This window comes from Elephas maximus, chromosome 19 (assembly GCF_024166365.1).
Source record: "Elephas maximus indicus isolate mEleMax1 chromosome 19, mEleMax1 primary haplotype, whole genome shotgun sequence".
Classification (NCBI taxonomy): domain Eukaryota; kingdom Metazoa; phylum Chordata; class Mammalia; order Proboscidea; family Elephantidae; genus Elephas; species Elephas maximus.
In genome coordinates, this window is record NC_064837.1 from 53,054,843 (window position 1) to 53,071,156 (window position 16,314).

General features: G+C 39.4%; 1 protein-coding gene across 4 annotated transcripts in view; it reads right to left on the bottom strand.

The window, feature by feature from the left end:
- Positions 1–15,239, bottom strand: part of CDC27 (cell division cycle 27) — a 70,292-nt gene extending 55,053 nt beyond the window's left edge. For 2 of the 4 annotated variants that reach the window (XM_049861619.1, XM_049861618.1), the window contains exon 1: positions 14,967–15,239. In XM_049861619.1, coding sequence (XP_049717576.1) covers positions 14,967–14,993 — 27 coding nt within the window. In that variant the 5' untranslated portion in view covers positions 14,994–15,239. The remainder of the gene's footprint in view (positions 1–14,966) is intronic. The other 2 variants (XM_049861621.1, XM_049861620.1) reach the window with 1 other exon arrangement.
- Between the last annotated feature and the right edge of the window lie 1,075 nt (positions 15,240–16,314).

Consider the following 16,314-nt stretch of genomic DNA (forward strand, 5'->3'; position numbering starts at 1 on the left):
TGGTGGGTTCAAACCGCCAACCTTGTGGTTTGCAAGTTAACTATTGCGCCACCAGGGCTCCCTGAATATAAATATACATACATATATATTTTCAAGGTAACTCCTAGCATACCCAACCCACTGCCGTCGAGTCAATTGCGACTCATAGCAACCCTATAGGACAGAGTAGAACTGCCCCATGAGGTTTCCAGCTCGACGGCACTGGGTTTTTGGCAACTCCTAGCATACAGTCTTGTATATCCCTATTCAAGTGATAAAACCCTGATGCCCACAGTCCAAACTCCTTCGTGTGTTAGACAAGGCTCTTTACACCATGGCTTCTAATGTATCTGAATTGACTCACTCAACTCTCCGTGGACTTTCAGGCCTCTGTGCCTTTGTAGGAAACCCTGATGGCATAGTGGTTAAGTGCTACAGCTGCTAACCAAAGGGTTGGCAGTTTGAATCCACCAGGTGCTCCTTGGAAACTCTATGGGGGCAGTTCTACTCTGTCCTATAGGGTCACTATGAGTCGGAATTGACTCGATAGCACTGGGTTTTGGGTGCCTTTGTACATGCTTTTCCTTCTTTGGGGAATGTGAGCTTCTCTGCTCATCCCCTTATAACTTGCTCATCCTTAGAAGACCCAATTTAAATAACATCTAATCCATAAAGTCTTCCAGAGGTGATCTCTAGCTTTTTTTTTTTTAATATACTTCTAGTGGAACACTCATATGATATTGCACTTATTTCTTTACGGGTCTGCCTACCCCACTAAACTACAGGCTCTTAAAGCAGTGGGTTCTCAACCATTTTTCACGATACACATAAGGGACATGTTTAAATGTGTGTCACTCTCCCACACAAAGTTCCCCATCTATTAGCTTTAATTGCACCCTATTGTTACCCACTCAAGGATGCATATTGTAATGCAAATGGAAGTGAAGTTATCAGAGAAATAATCTTTAACCTATTAGAATATATTTTTCTTTTTTAAAATTATGAATCATATACAGTATATACCATATGGAAGTACTCTTTAGATAAAAATAAGAAAAAACATTCATATCCATGTAGTCACTACTCAGCTCAAGAAGAAAAATACCTTCAAAGCCCCCATATGCCCCTACTTGGTCACGTAACTTCTCTCTGTGCCCGAAAAGGAAATCACCACCCTGGTTTTGATAAGCTTTCTTTTGGTGTTCTTTACAATTTTTATACATTTGTATGTTTCACCCTCAAGCAATATAACTTTTAGTTTTCTGTGTTTTGAACTTTAGAAACAGTGGTGCAATGAGCATTCTTGTATTTGTCTCTTGGAGCACATGTGTAAGAATCTCCTCAGACTAGGATTGATACTTAGGAATGGAATTACAGGGTTGTTGAGCATGCACATGTTCATCTTTACCAGGCAATATCAAATCATTGTCTAACATCATTGGCTTAACTTACACTCCACCAACAATGTGTAAGAGTTCCCATCATTACACAACCTTACCTACGCTATTGTCAAACTTTTTAATTTCTACAAATCCGATGGATGCAAAATGCTTATCTCATGCTTTTAATCAACATTTCTCTGAATACTAAAATGAAGCTAAACATCTTTTCATGTGTTCACTGGTATTTTATTTTATTTCATGTTCGTTGGTCTTCTAGAAAATGACTGTTCATGTTGCATATATTTACTGACCCTTTTGTAGAAATTCTTTTTATATCTCATACCAGAGTCACCAGACTATGGCACGTGGACCAAATCTGTCCTGCTGTCTATTTTTGTATGAGCCACATCCATTCATTTACATACTATCTATGGCTGTTTGAACATTATGAGAACAGAGTCAAGTCCTTGCAACAGAGACTAATCATTACCACATTTCTTTTTTTAAATTACGTTTATTATATTATTATATATTACATTCATGTATACACACACACACACACACACACTTTTTAATGTTTACTCAGCACTTTTAGGAGCACTAAACCAGGAGAGGACTTTTGATTTAAATATTATAATTAATAATACTAATAGCAATAAGTTTGGGGTTTTTGATTATTGTCTAAACAGCCTATATTGTATAAAATCTCAAAAATGTTTGACTTGACCATTCCCATCCAGAAAAAGGGAAAGAAAGACGAGAATTGAATCTTCCTTTCAAGTAAACTAACACAGGCAGTATTTCTTTCTCACAGATCCAATGTTAGTGTTCCTAAACTATTCACCTCCAGTCACTTCAAAGAACTATCTAAAAGTTTGTCACTCGAAGTATGGTCCTGCGAGCAGTTAACACTGGTATCAACTGGGAGATTTCTAGAAGGGAAGAATCCTAGACCCCACCCCAGACCTAGCAAATCAGGGTCTGCAGTTTCACAGGATCTCCAGGTGACCCGTGTCTATCGTACAGTTTGAGAACCACTGATTTAAAAGATTTATTCTAATTAAAAACCTCCTGGTTCAACTGAATCCCAGAGTCAAAGAGGTTAAGTGTCTCATCCAATGTTACTCCAATGTTAGTAAAATAATTTCTACACCTTCAGGTCATGTCTCTTTGCTTTAAAAGAAAGGCTTAAATCACTCAAATTCAAAGGCCTCTCATTAGTAGGACTTCATGTTCCTTCTGGGTTTTAATCCAGCTCTTATGCCTGTTAAAACATCCTACATATTAATGGTAAATAATCATGAAACCATCCCCTTTGACAATCTATCCAAACGAGGTTGGGTTACAAGGAAATCTCCCTTTGGTCTGAAACTTAATATAACTCTCATTTCCCTCTCTCCCAATATTTTCAGAAGTAGTTGACATATCCTGTAAAATGATCCCAGCAGTGTACATCAAAATATGATAGTTTCTAGGCTGCCCTAAATCAGAAAAGTCCTGGAACTTCCAGATATTTATAGGCTCTGTACTAAAGATAAATTGTTGCCAAAAATCCTGATTTATCACAACACCCCCCTCAACTCATAATTTCCAGAAGACAAAGGGGTTCATATAATTGTAATTTTGCCACGGTTCAGTTTTCTGTCAGTTGCCATAGATGGTTCTTTCTGGAACACCTCCATACAAATTCATTCCATGATGCCCCTCAATTTTACAGAAAAGAACACTTAGAATACTAAAATATACCACATTAAAAAGATTCATTAGTAATCTCAAGATTCTCCCTGTTATATGGGGAATAAAGAGGATAGGAAGAGAAAAAAGCAGAGGGTCACTAACGAGCAACAGGACCTGTTAAGGTTTGTTTGATGACCATGATTCTTCTTCAATTTGAGCCACCTAAATATAAATATAAAAGGTACCAAGCAAGCTGTGCTAAAGAGCCAGAACCCCCAATAAAATGTTCTACCATATATGCTACTGCTGACTCTTCAGAGACCATTAGCCAAGGGATCTGAGGTTCTTACACCTTACCTAAGAATAATGGTTTGTTGGCTACTTCGGATACCACTGTCTGTGGTAGATATCAACAACATACTTAGCTATTTAAAGTATAAAGGTATACAATTATTGGGGAAGAAATCTAGGGAATATATATTAAAGCTTTTACCTAGCATAAAGATTTTTTTTCCCTTCCATTGGAGGGCTCTAGTACTCATTCCGAAACCCTGGTGGCATAGTGGTTAAGAGCTACAGCTGCTAAACAAAATGTCAGCAGTTCGAATCCACCAGATGCTCCTTGGAAACTGAATGGGGCAGTTCTACTCCGTCCTATAGCGTCACATGAGTTGGAACCAACTCAAAGGCAACTGGTTTGGTTTTTTGTTTTTTTTAGTACCCATTCATTCAATAAATGTTCACTGAGTGCAGGCACTTTCCGCACTCTAGAAGTATGGCAACGAACAACAGTTTCTGCTCTCATAGAGTACATTTTAGTGTTACTCCTGTCTACAGCAGTGGCTCTCAACCTTGGCTTGTGGTACTTTACCCCAGATCCACTGAAACGTAATTCCTGGGTTGAGTTTAAGGATAATTTTTAAATCTTTCCACTGGTGCCAGATAAGCATTCAGGGTTCAGAGCCATTCTTTCACTTTTCTAGACATGTGGTTCTGTCCCTCTTACAGCACACTCTTGAAAAACTTATAGAAGCTATAGATCCCTTCCACAGACGAAAGCACATTTGCATATGCAGTTGTGGGTTCCACATCTGCAGATTTACTAGGGATCAAAAATATTTGGAAGGAAAAAAATAAAGTTTCAAAAAGCAAAACTTGAACTTGCCACGTGCTGGGCACTACACTGAATCCACGCAAATGAAATGATGTGTAGGCATATTCTGCTGTAGCCTCCCACCATTTCACAGATCCTCAGTCTCTCTCTAGCCCTCATTGTTTAGGCATTGTTCGCCTTGTGTCTTGTTTGTTCTCTACTTGTATTGTGTGGACTCTGTTTCTGTGGGGAAAAAAAAAAAAAAAAAGGCTCCTAAAAAGCAATTAAGTGGTCAAAGCAATCACAGGCTAAGAGGAGCCTAAAGTGCTATTTACAAAGTATTTTGTATTTATACAAAGTATTTTGTATTTATAAGTATTTACATAGCCTTTACATTGCATTAGGTATTATAAGTAATCTAGAGATGATTTAAAGTACAAGGGAGGAGGTGCGTAAATTATACGCAAATACTATGCCACTTTATATAAGGGACTTGAGCATCCCCAGATTTTGTTATCTCTGGGGCTCCTGGAACCATCCCCGACAGACACCCAGGGACAACTGTATATTAAAAAATTTATATACAGTCTTAGGGGGTCACAGATACCTTGGTTCATTAAGAATCACTGGTCTATCTATATTGTAGGCAGCCAAAGCTGGAACTAATAGGATGCAGTATTAGGCACTGACATATAATAGGTGTTCGATAAGTATTTGTAGAATTGAATTTAGATACTTAAAAGAAAGAAGAAAAAATAAATATCTGTGGAACTGAATTTAGACATTTAAAAGAAAGGGGAAAAAGACAAGTTACTGACCAAGAAAGGTATGTCTCTTTTGCATTAAACAGGCCCTGGTGGTGCGATGGTTAAACGCTCAGCTGCTAAGTGAAAGGTTGGCAGTTCAAACCCACCAGAGGCTCCATGGAGGAAAAGACCTGGTGATCCGCTCCCATAAAGAGTATGGCCTAGGAAACACTATGGAGCAGTTCCACTCTGCCCTATAGGGTCTCTGTGGGTCAGAATTGACTCAGTGGCACACAACGACAACATCAATACCTTGAGGAAGAAAGGCCTGGTAATCCACTCCCAAAAATCGATGAAAACCTTATCTTGTATGATAGATACATTTACAATTGAGATATATTTACAACGGTGACCAAAAAAAAAAAAAAAAAGAATAGCTGCTAAGGCTGCTTATGTACAGCCAAAAACCTCACAGAATCTGGCCCCTTGTTTTGGAGGTTTAGGGTCATGGTTTCATGGGACATTCTAGTGAATTGGCCTCATAACATATTTAGTGCTTCTGTTCTACCGCCTAGGCTCAGTGTATAGTGCCTGGGGACTTAAAAGCTTGCAAGCAACCATCCAAGGCACAACAATTGGTTTCTGTTTGCTCAGGCAACAGATGAAGAAGAGTCAGAAATGGGAGGAGGATATGGAAGGTGTGGCTAATTGCCTCCATCAACAACTGCCTTCTTTCCCATGAGATTGGATGGTGCCAGGTTACCATTACTGAACGCTTTGATCGAAGGCTCTATAGAAGAATCCTGATCAAAAGGGGCAAAATGCAGAACAGAACTTCAAATTCTCAGGGACTCCAAACTGTCGGGAGCCAAGAGGGCTGGGTGAACCCTAAAACTATTGCCCTGAGATAATCTTTAAAACTTAAACCAAAAATAGCCCCTGGAATCTTCTTAAAACCAAACAACAGTTTAGCTTAATTAATAAAAAAAGTCTGCCTTAAGTATCGTATTCTTTTAAGAACTATCTATATATGAGCTCAAGGTGAGAAAAGCCATTCAAAAGATTAGGCAGGAACCTTAGAAGGCAATGAGTTTATCTTAATGGGAGAGGAACAACTCAGAAAAGGAGGGTGAGAATGGTTGTACAACTCAAATAATGTAATCAATGCCACTGAATTATACATGTAGAAACAATTGAATTGGTATATGTTTTGCTGCACATATTTTCAACAACAAAATAAAGTTAAAAAGAAGGAAAACCCTATGGATCACAACGGCCTGATCCTAGTGTGGGTGTTAGCCATGACAGATAACAACATAATGACAACCACTAATACTTCGAGTGGAATTAGTACTGCCAGGGCTAGGAAAGATGTTCTGTTTGAAACCCAAAATGTCTTTTATTATACAAAGTCACAGATGTTGGGTAAGTATACATGAAATAATTAATGTACTGGTAATTCAATTTGGGTACATCATGGACTAAAAAGATTTTAATGAATTTATCAGTGAACCTAGCCATCACTTACAAAATTTCTCCTAAAGGAAGGTCCTTGAATCTATCCCCTTTTCTAGTCCCATCTACAACAGAATCTTCTTTCCTCAAAACTCTTGGTCTCCTAAATGGCCTTCCTGCCTGTAAGCTCTGGTGTAATCAATCCATCCTGTCCCATAACTACCTTCCTCAAACACAAACACCATCACTGGGAAACAGAAGACTACAGTGGGAGGATCGGATTCAAATCTGTGTTCCACCACTTACTAGTTTTATGTTTTGGCAAGTAATTTAATGTATCTTAAGTCTTTTTTTTTTAAGTCTTAGTTTACCAAATAAATAGCTACAAAATAAAGCACAAACTCCTTAGTAATATATTCATATCCCCTTTTCGGCTCTACTTTCACATCCCACCAATACTGCCTGTTACGGATGAACTGTATTCCCTGAAAATATGTATTGAAGTCCTGGCCCATGTATCTGTGGATGTGATCCTGTTTGGAAATAGGGGTTTCTTTTGTTATGTTAATGAGGCCATAACAGGGCAGGATGGGTCCTAAACCTAATCACTTCTGAGTTATAGAAAAAAGCAGAATAGACACAGAGACACACACAGGGGGAAGACAGATGCCATGTGAGAACCCATCTAGAAGCAAAGGAACTTCAGGGATTGTCAGTGACACCAGAAACTAGGACACCACAGGAGGAATCAACAAGGCTGAGACCCTGATGTGGACTTTTACAAATAGGAAGAAAAGAAAATCTTAATTACTTAATTAGATAAGTAGATTGAGTCAAAGTCTGACAAAGGGTTGGAAGAGATCAGGCTTTTGGGCAATAAAATCTCTTATGGGTGTGATCTATAAATATCTGTAATATATTTAGATTTTTCTGGTTAACAGCAGCCTAGAACATGTTGTACAGTTCCCTCCACGCTACTCAGATAATTCACCCTACCATCTCATTTGATATGTCTCCTACTTTTGAAAAACATGCATTGATCCAATAAACATTTATTGAGTACCTACTTCATTTGCTATGCGATCCTGATTTCGGTAAAAAGCAAACAACAACTAAAACTTAACTGACTTAAGAAAATCAAGTTCTTCAGGTGTGCTGTACTAAGCCTTAACATTTTGGATTTTCAGGTTTCTCCTGACAAAAAGATATTATGAATAAGCCAGGCATTATTCCACAGGCACTTATTTGGTTGCTGTTGCTGTGGGTGCTTTTGTTTTCTTACCGCACAATGGTAAGCTGAACCTTAGAACAAAAATATGTGGGCCTGGCACAGAGCAAATGCGAGGACAGGTTTTAAAATATGGTATAGAATCACTGCTATTTAGGCTATTACCTCCTCCACACTACAACATGGCAAAGGGACAGATAAAAGGTATGTGATAAACTATAGGTATTCTCTTCAGAGAATCTCAACATCTGGATTTCATAATATACTACTAATAAAGGTCATTCAGAAAACAATATGCTAAAGGGTATTCAAATTTAATTCGATTCAACAATAATCTCTTGAATGCCTAGCTCTCCACACCCTAGTTCAGGGCAGAAAAAGAAGATCCCTTGACACTAATCAAGGTGGCCAAGGCACTTTCCTGAACTTTAGTCTCACTATCTGTAAAACATGGACAAAAGCCCCTATTTCCTAGATAGATGTGTAAAAGTCTTGCACAGTGCTTGGCTAAATCCTACACCACCATAAAAACTTAACTGGTTTTCTGGGGTTCTACCAGACCAGATATGACCTAGAGTTCTGGAATCATGCATATAAGTATCTTTCAAAATTACATTCATTTAAATTAAGCAACTGCATTAATAGTGAAAGGAAGATACTCAATAAACACTTACATTTTTAAGGCAGACTATTTTTTGCCTGGACTACTTTAGTAGTGGCTCAGTCTCCCTGAATTCCTTTTCCATGCTATGCCCATTCTTTCCCTGTGAGCTTTTCACAAATCAAATCTGATCATATCACTCCTTTGCTTAAAATCTATCTAGTGGCTTCTCATTGCGCTTAAAACCAAAAACCCAAACCCACTGCCGTCGAGTGGATTCTGACTCTAAGTGACCCTATAAGACAAAGTAGAACTGCCTCATAGAGTTTCCAAGGAGCGCCTGGTGGACTCGAACTGCCGACCTTTTGGTTAGCAGCCATAGCTCTTAACCTTTACGCCACCAGGGTTTCCCTCATTGCTCTTAAGGGTATCAATTGGGGTAAAAATATATATAACATTTGTCAATTCAACAATTTTTTGCTTGCCTAATTAATTTAGTGGCAGTGATTTTATTCCAAATTATTCCACCTCCACTAACAGAAGCTCAGTGCTTCTTATAAACAAACAAACAAACAAACCCATTGCCGTCTAGTGGACTCTTACTCATTATACAACTGCTTATTTTGTAACACATAAGCCACAAAGACTCAAATGATTCACCAGCTACCTTAGTACTACCAATCACCAGGAAAATATGACACACACATACTAAGGCCAAAAAGTCCTAGAACTTTGAACTTTTTTTCTGATTTTTTTTTTTAATTAAAAAATGAAAAGGAGAAAAAAAGAATCATATTCAAGTGACTATGCATTTCTGATTTAAAATCAGGCTTCACTCAGGACAACATTGTTCCTTATCACTAATTCTTAAAAACAATAGAGAAAGATAACGACATCAGCCAGCTCCAACTCCTGTGAATCCCAGAAGTAAAACTGGCCACTTGGAGAACACCACATACAGCTTCCATCACCCCTCTGCTCAATGACCTTTAAGCTCCTGAATGACAGTATCTCTTGGTGTGGGGTGGTGAACAGATTATTCTCTAAGGCATTACAAATTGGTAGCTGATGACAAACAGAGCTAAGATCAGCTTCCTGGTCAGTCACTTACCTCTGTCCAGCTGCTGGTGTGGCCCTCGCCTAAATGAACAGCACTCAGTGCATCATCTCTAGAGTTCAACAAATCAAAGAGTTTGACAAATCAAAAGCCAGGTGGATGAAATACTGCTAAAGAAAGTTATGAAGCCAAACAGAGCAATGCCCTCCCCTAAAATCAGTTTAAAAGGAAATCCTACTGATTAAACTAGGAGTTCCTGGATGGCACAAACGGTTAAGTGCTGACTACTAAACAACCCACCCCTAGGCATCTCAGGAGACAAGCCTGGTGATCTGCTTCCAAAAGGTCACAGCCTTGAAAACCCCATGGAGCAGTTCTACTCTGCATACATGGGGTTGCCATAAGTCTGAATCAACCTGATGGCAGCTAACAACAGCTGATTAAAGTAATGGGTTAGCTCTAGGTTGTATTTATTTAAAAGATAGATAAATCAAAGGCATAAAAATTAAATTGCGAAGTTCCTTATTTGCTAGCTCTTCCTAGACTGAAATGGTATGATTTTAAGCATAAACAAACTTCTCTAAGTTGTACAACTAATTCAGACTTAAATGTGACTACTATAAATGTTGGGTTTTTTTGTTGTTGTTGTCAAAAAAGAAAATAGTTGCCCTTTTTTAGGCTATAGAAGAAATAGGTGATAAAAGCTTTAGATAATCTGAGAAGGTATAAGAAAAAAACCATAGTGGAAATTTCATATTGTAAATTACAACCTCATTTCTAGAATTCTAATTTAGTTTACATTTGTATCAGTGGTTCTCAGTCATCATTTTGCCTCCAAAGGGACATTTGGCAATGTCTGGGGGGAGGGCACTTTTGGTTGCCACAAATAGAAGCAGAGTGCTACTGGCATCTAATGGGTAGAGGCCAAAGATGCCACAAAACATCCTACAATATTCAGGACAGCCCCCCACAACAAAAAATTAGCTTGCCCAAAATGTCAATAGTGTCAAGGTTGAGAAATCCCAGTCTATACTACCATGTAACTGGATTATTCTGCTAGCCTGCATGTCTCCCTGTCCCTTCTCTCCTTCCCAATAGGCCCAGGTTAATCTTCCCGTAGTGTTGCTTTAATCACATAATTTTTCTGCTAAAAAACCTGTAATGGCTATTTATTACCAATACATTCAATCCAAACTCCTCAGCCTAGATGGTTAGTCCCCTATAACCTGACACTACCTAGCTAGGGAAGCCCTATTTCCTTCTGCTCTGCAATTCCCATCCTAGTCAAGGCAACATTATACTGCTCTCTTCTCCCTGAACAGTATTCTCATTCTCAACATTGGGCTTTTGCTGATGCCACTCCATGCCAGGAATATTCTATTCTTTACTAATTCAAACCCTTAATATATTCTAAGGCTTTAAGTTCTACTCCTTCAAGAAGCCTTTTCCATTTTTTTAGTCTACGAGGATCTTTCTCTTTCCTGAATTCCTTTATTATGACCTGTGCAATCAAATATATACTGACTTGTGGCATCATCCAATTGTTCCTATTTAGCATTCTTATTTTCCCAACAAGATTAGAACCCTCAGAAGATTAGTAGGAGTTGTCTCCATATTTCTACTTGGTGATCCTACAAATATCTCCAGCTTATAATTTGTTTAAAAAAGAACACTTAATTGCCCCCTTCAAATCTGCCTTCCATTTCCATCCAATAAAGGATTTGCCATTTTTATAATGGCACCACCAAAACAGAATCCAGGAATTCATTTTGATTCCCTCCCACAAACACATTCAATCAATTTCCAAGTCTCATCAGTTCTATCTCCAAAACGTCTTTCACATTCATCTACTTTTCTCCTACCTCTCCTATTCCACTCCTATCACTTTAGCTTAGGTTATCATCATCTACAAGACCAGTGCTTTTATTCCTGCTCCCCCTACCCCCACCTCACATTATATTTCTTACAGAGTAGTCAGAGAGATCTTAAAATATGAGTCAGATTGTCACCCTTCTGCAGAAAATTCTTCAGTGATTTCCCACTACACTTAGAATGAAAGCTGAATTCCTTACCTCTGGCCCCTGCTTACCTCATCATTTGCTATTTCTTTCTCCCTTACTATGCAACTCCAGCCACACTGGTCTTCTTCCAATGCCAAGCTTGCTGTGTCTTGGGGACTTTGCACATGCTATTTTCTCGGTTGTAATGTTCTTCAAATTACTGTTCCCTTTTCAACCTTCAGACCTTAGCCTAAATGTCATTTCCTCAAAAAACTTTTTAGAGGTTTCAAAATGTCTCATACTCTTCTGTGCTTAGCATACAGCAGGTGTCTAACATATTCTTTCAAATTTTATTTTTTCATTGAAGCTGCTTCTTAACTTTTTGCTGCTTTGCAGTACCTACTTTGGTGGTCCAATTGCAAACCTCACATCTGGGCTTAGGTCAGGTCCCTCCTACTAAAATTTCTCATAAAATTCTATCTATAGTGTCCTTGGAAACCCTGGTGGTGTGGCGGTTAAAAGCTACAGCTGCCAACCAAGAGGTGGGCAGTTCGAATCCACCAGGCACTCCTTGGAAACCGTATGGGGCAGTTCTACTCTGTCCTATAGGGTCGCTATGACTCGGAATCGACTTGACGGCAATGGGTTTGGTTTGGGTTTTTTTTTTTTTTTTTTAGTATCCTTATTTTCAGTTTGCAATTGTTGATTTGTGATTATTTGCCTAACGTTTTTCTCTCCCTACAAAACTTAGGCACAACAAGGGCTATGTCAAGACACTAGTTAATAAAAGGGTTAAATTATTAGGTACTTGCAATAACTCTTTTTTACCCCAAAGTTTATTCTCTCAGTTTTAAGTCCTTTGTAGTGCTGTCTTCAAGGTACTAGCCTATACCTAAATATAAGGTAATCTCTTATTTTCCCAAAGAAAATTTTAAGAACAAATGCATTTCAGCCAACTTGAATATATCAGCTTTTGGGAATGCAGATCAAAGTCAAATGCCTACTAATTTATTAGTTTCACATAAAATATATTCAGAAAATTTTTTTTTACTCCTATTGCATAAAACAATTTAACTCAAACTGTTCACATGCATCTTTGACATCAGTATCTATTATCATCAGAGCCACTTTTTTTAGTTATCTAACATGATCTTCCAGAGTATACCACCCTCAATTCTAAATTACGTGAAATATGGTACTTTGAATCCATGTTAGATGCTTTCCCTGGACATCTGACCCCAAGCTAAAAGTACTCCTACACTATCTAGTGATCTCCACATTGACACTGTACATATAGTACCCATGTACTACACTCCTTATGAAGGTGATTTCTGAGGCATGTTTAAACTTCATCCGACACTTCTAACTACGAAGTGCTCCCCCAGGAATAACTGTTAAATCTATATGGCTTTGCCTTTTTATGAAAAACCAATTTCATCGGGTGACTTTTATAAACAGCCAGCCCAGTACTGACTAAAGTCATTTAGAGTAATGTGTCTTCCCCCAAACAGTTACTATTAAAAATAAAATAACTGATAGAGCTTCTGCCTCATAATATGAGAGATTTTTATAAAAACTCAAATATAATAATTTTCTATGAGAGGTAATTTGGCAGAGGAGTGACTCCATCATATTTAGGCACATATACTATATCAGACTGACTCTTCCAAGCTAAAACTTTAAAGGAAAAAAAAAGTAGAAAATATTTGCTCATCTTTCCTCTCAATTTTTTCCTTTGCTGAGTAATACTATGAACCCTGAGGCATCCCAATAAAGGAAACAAAGTAATTTTCCAACTTACTCCCACTCCTTCCCAGATATATGCACATTATACTTTAAAAAAATATTTATAAAAACAAATCATATCCATCAGTCCTATTTTTATTCTCTTCCATAGTAATTCTTTCCCATTTTCAGCGCTATCCTTCATAATTTGATCTTTATCACCACAGCTCAAGCTGCTTGGTCCTCTCACTGCTCAAGATGCCTTCTTGAGTGGCTTCCTTTTATACTATAAATAACACCCAAAATTCTCACCTAGTCATATTCTAAAACTCATTACCACCATCCCAGAATGAACAAAGCTAGTGGGGGAAAAAGAGCTTAATTTGACTTTTAATCCTTAAAAGTATCTAAGTGCATACTGCTAAGAGTACTTTAAGAAAACAGAAAAACCTGATGGGCACTATCTTGGAATAGGCTACCTATTTCTTTTCTTTTCCATGCTTTTATACAGGTTGGTATTATTACTAAATAGTAGTTCTATGCCATTAATGAAACTGTTTTACCACTTAGAAGTTTCTGGGGTCAGAGAAAACAAATGATAAGAAGATAAAAATCACAAGCATATGAAACAGAAATTAGGCAATTTAAGTAATATGTTTAGCTATTTAAGAAGGTACAGATAGCAACTTCTAATCTCCTGTTAGGTCCAAAAAACTCTTAAAAGGGATTCTTTATTAGTAAGAGGAATTTGAATGGAAAGAAATAACTTTCGAAGCAATGGTAGAACTAACTTGTAAACAAGTAAATTTCCTACAATAGAATCCCACAATACATCAATTTGAACACTAATAGCTGCTATATGTAAAGAGCTAGAGAAGAAGGCAAACTAGGAGAAATGAGTATTTCATGCCATGAAGAAAAACTAAGGAAATATGGAAGTAGTGATGTATTAAAGTATTTACTATTAGATACCACAGGCCTATTAGGGACAATATGAAGTAACTTCTAAAAACCAGTTCACTTTGTAACTCTAAAATAAAGAAAATCCACTACTCAATGACAGCAGTTGATAGAGGTCAACTCTTCCAATCAAGTCAAAGATCATATGGTGGGTTGAAAGTCCCCCAAACCTGGTCGATCACCAAGGGACACAAGATTCAGTTTCTTCGATGGAAGGAGGAAAATGACTTGGCACTGCATTCCACACTTAAAATCCAGTAGGCTTTCTTTGATGCCAACAGAGCACTGTGTGTCAAAGCATACCTTGCTATGTTGAAGACAATGAAATGGAAAAGCCATTACTAGTCTTTCGTTTCCCAAACAGTTTATAAACGTGCACGATAAAATACTCCTGACCCTCATCACAGGTAGTGGGGGGGGTAAAAAAACCTCCCGGACTTGGTGTTTCTACCCCCCCTTCCTTTTGGATAGGTGCTTGCACCTCAGCACTGGCCTTAAGAGCTCTCTTCTTGGAATTGTCCTGTGGAAAATTCACTCAATGAGAAAAGCAACGTGGACTAGAAAGGCTGTGACCAAAACAGAAATTAGTATTAAAAATGCCGATCTTACCCTCCCCTTCCACCCTCTCATGTAAAACAAAAACAACCCCCGCAAACTTGCCCCACACCATTATGAGGATCACACAAGCTCCGATCAAAGGTGATTCTCAACTGCCCTTCAGGCAGGAGAACACCTGGGGCGAGTTTTCGGCCCCTCATCTCTCACCCCCGGCTCGGCCAGGCCCCTAGACTGACAGGAGGGGCTGGCCAGACGTCGGCTCCGAGGGGAAAGGCGGTATTGTAGCCGCACCCTGCTCAGGTTAGGGTAGAAGTATTGTAGGACCGGGGTGTCAAGGTTTAGGTTGCGGGCAAGGCCGCCGCACTGACGAAGGGACAGGCAGGAGCCGGCATCAGGGGAGGCGGGAGAAGCAGCCCGGCCTAGGCCGCACCAGGCCGCGGAGTGGCCATACGCTGCTTCCTGGCCGAGGCTGCGAGCCGAGCTTCGAAGAAGGGGTTATCATTACCTGGACGGGTTCCTGCAGCACCGTCATCCTTGAGGCTCAAGCCCACTTTCTGCTGTGCCTCAGGCCCCCCCCCGTAGCGGCTCCGGCCCGGCCAGCCCCGGCTCATTTAAACTCACCAGCGACCGTTACCGGGGGATGGGGGAGGCCGAGCAATTGCCGAGTCCCTCCGAGCGAGACACGGAAATACCCGAAGTGAAAAGCGACGAGCGGGAGCTAGACGGGAAGGCCCGAAAGGGACCGGAAATAGCCGAGGAGAAGTGGCGGCGGAGGAGACCGTTGCCGGAAACTGTCGAGGATTACCGGAGTTTACCGAGACGGACCCAGAGCAAAGGTTCGCCATCTCAGCCACGCCCCCACCCGCCCACGTCACGCCCCATTGGCCACCAGAAGGCCGGGCCACACCCAATCGGCAACCACCAGGGTGGGCGAGGCTTGACGGAACTGAAGGGGCGCGTTACTTGGTGGGGCTGTAGTTTCGATTCGCTACTCTTTCTGCATTAGTTGGCGCGCGGTAATTTTAAGCAAAGAGTAGAATCCTAAGAGTTTGGAGCTGACGTTAATTAACCAAGAAGTATTTGTGTGTTGAGTTTAGTAGTCACTCTGTCCCAGCTCAGAGGAATATCGCCAGAAATTTGGAAGGATCGCCCTCCCGAAAGAGTATGGCCTTAAGGAAATTACAGTCTACTTAAAAAAAAAAAAGGTTTTTTTCTTTTTTTAAGGGAAAAGCAGTGTAACAAAGAGCACTACATTATGTGGTGCTCATTAGAAATGATGTGAAAATTCAGAGGCGAGGGAAATTAATCGGGACTGAAGATGAAGTTTTCATGAAAGGAAATTTAAACTGGACTTGAAAGGATGGGTAGTAGTAGAAGAAAAGAAAGCGTGTGTAAGTGAAGGGAGGAAGAGCTACCAGTCTGGTAAGAGTTAAGGCATTAACTGGAAATAGTTACCTAGGTGACCAGATGATGGAGAATCTCAAAAGGTGTGATAGGAGAGGCATTCTCATCTATCGGAAAGAGCGTGGGATTGAAAATCCAGAGTTCTGGTTTTGAATTTCATCTCTGGCACTAACTGGCTTTGGGTCCTTAGGCAAGTCACAACTTTTCTGAGCTTCTATTTGCTTGGTCTGAGAAAAAAATGAAAGACTAAAAGAATTATGTACGTTAATATATGTGGCTGTGTCTAGTACACATACGCTCTCTCAAAGTTCCTTTCTGCCAAATGAAAAATGAGGGGGTCAGGGAACTACTAAAACTTTGTTTTGTTTTTCAGAAGATGAAAAATTTTTTAAGGTTAATTGTCTAAGTGCATCTGTAGGCTAGTTGTAGCACTCACGGTGCACTCCATT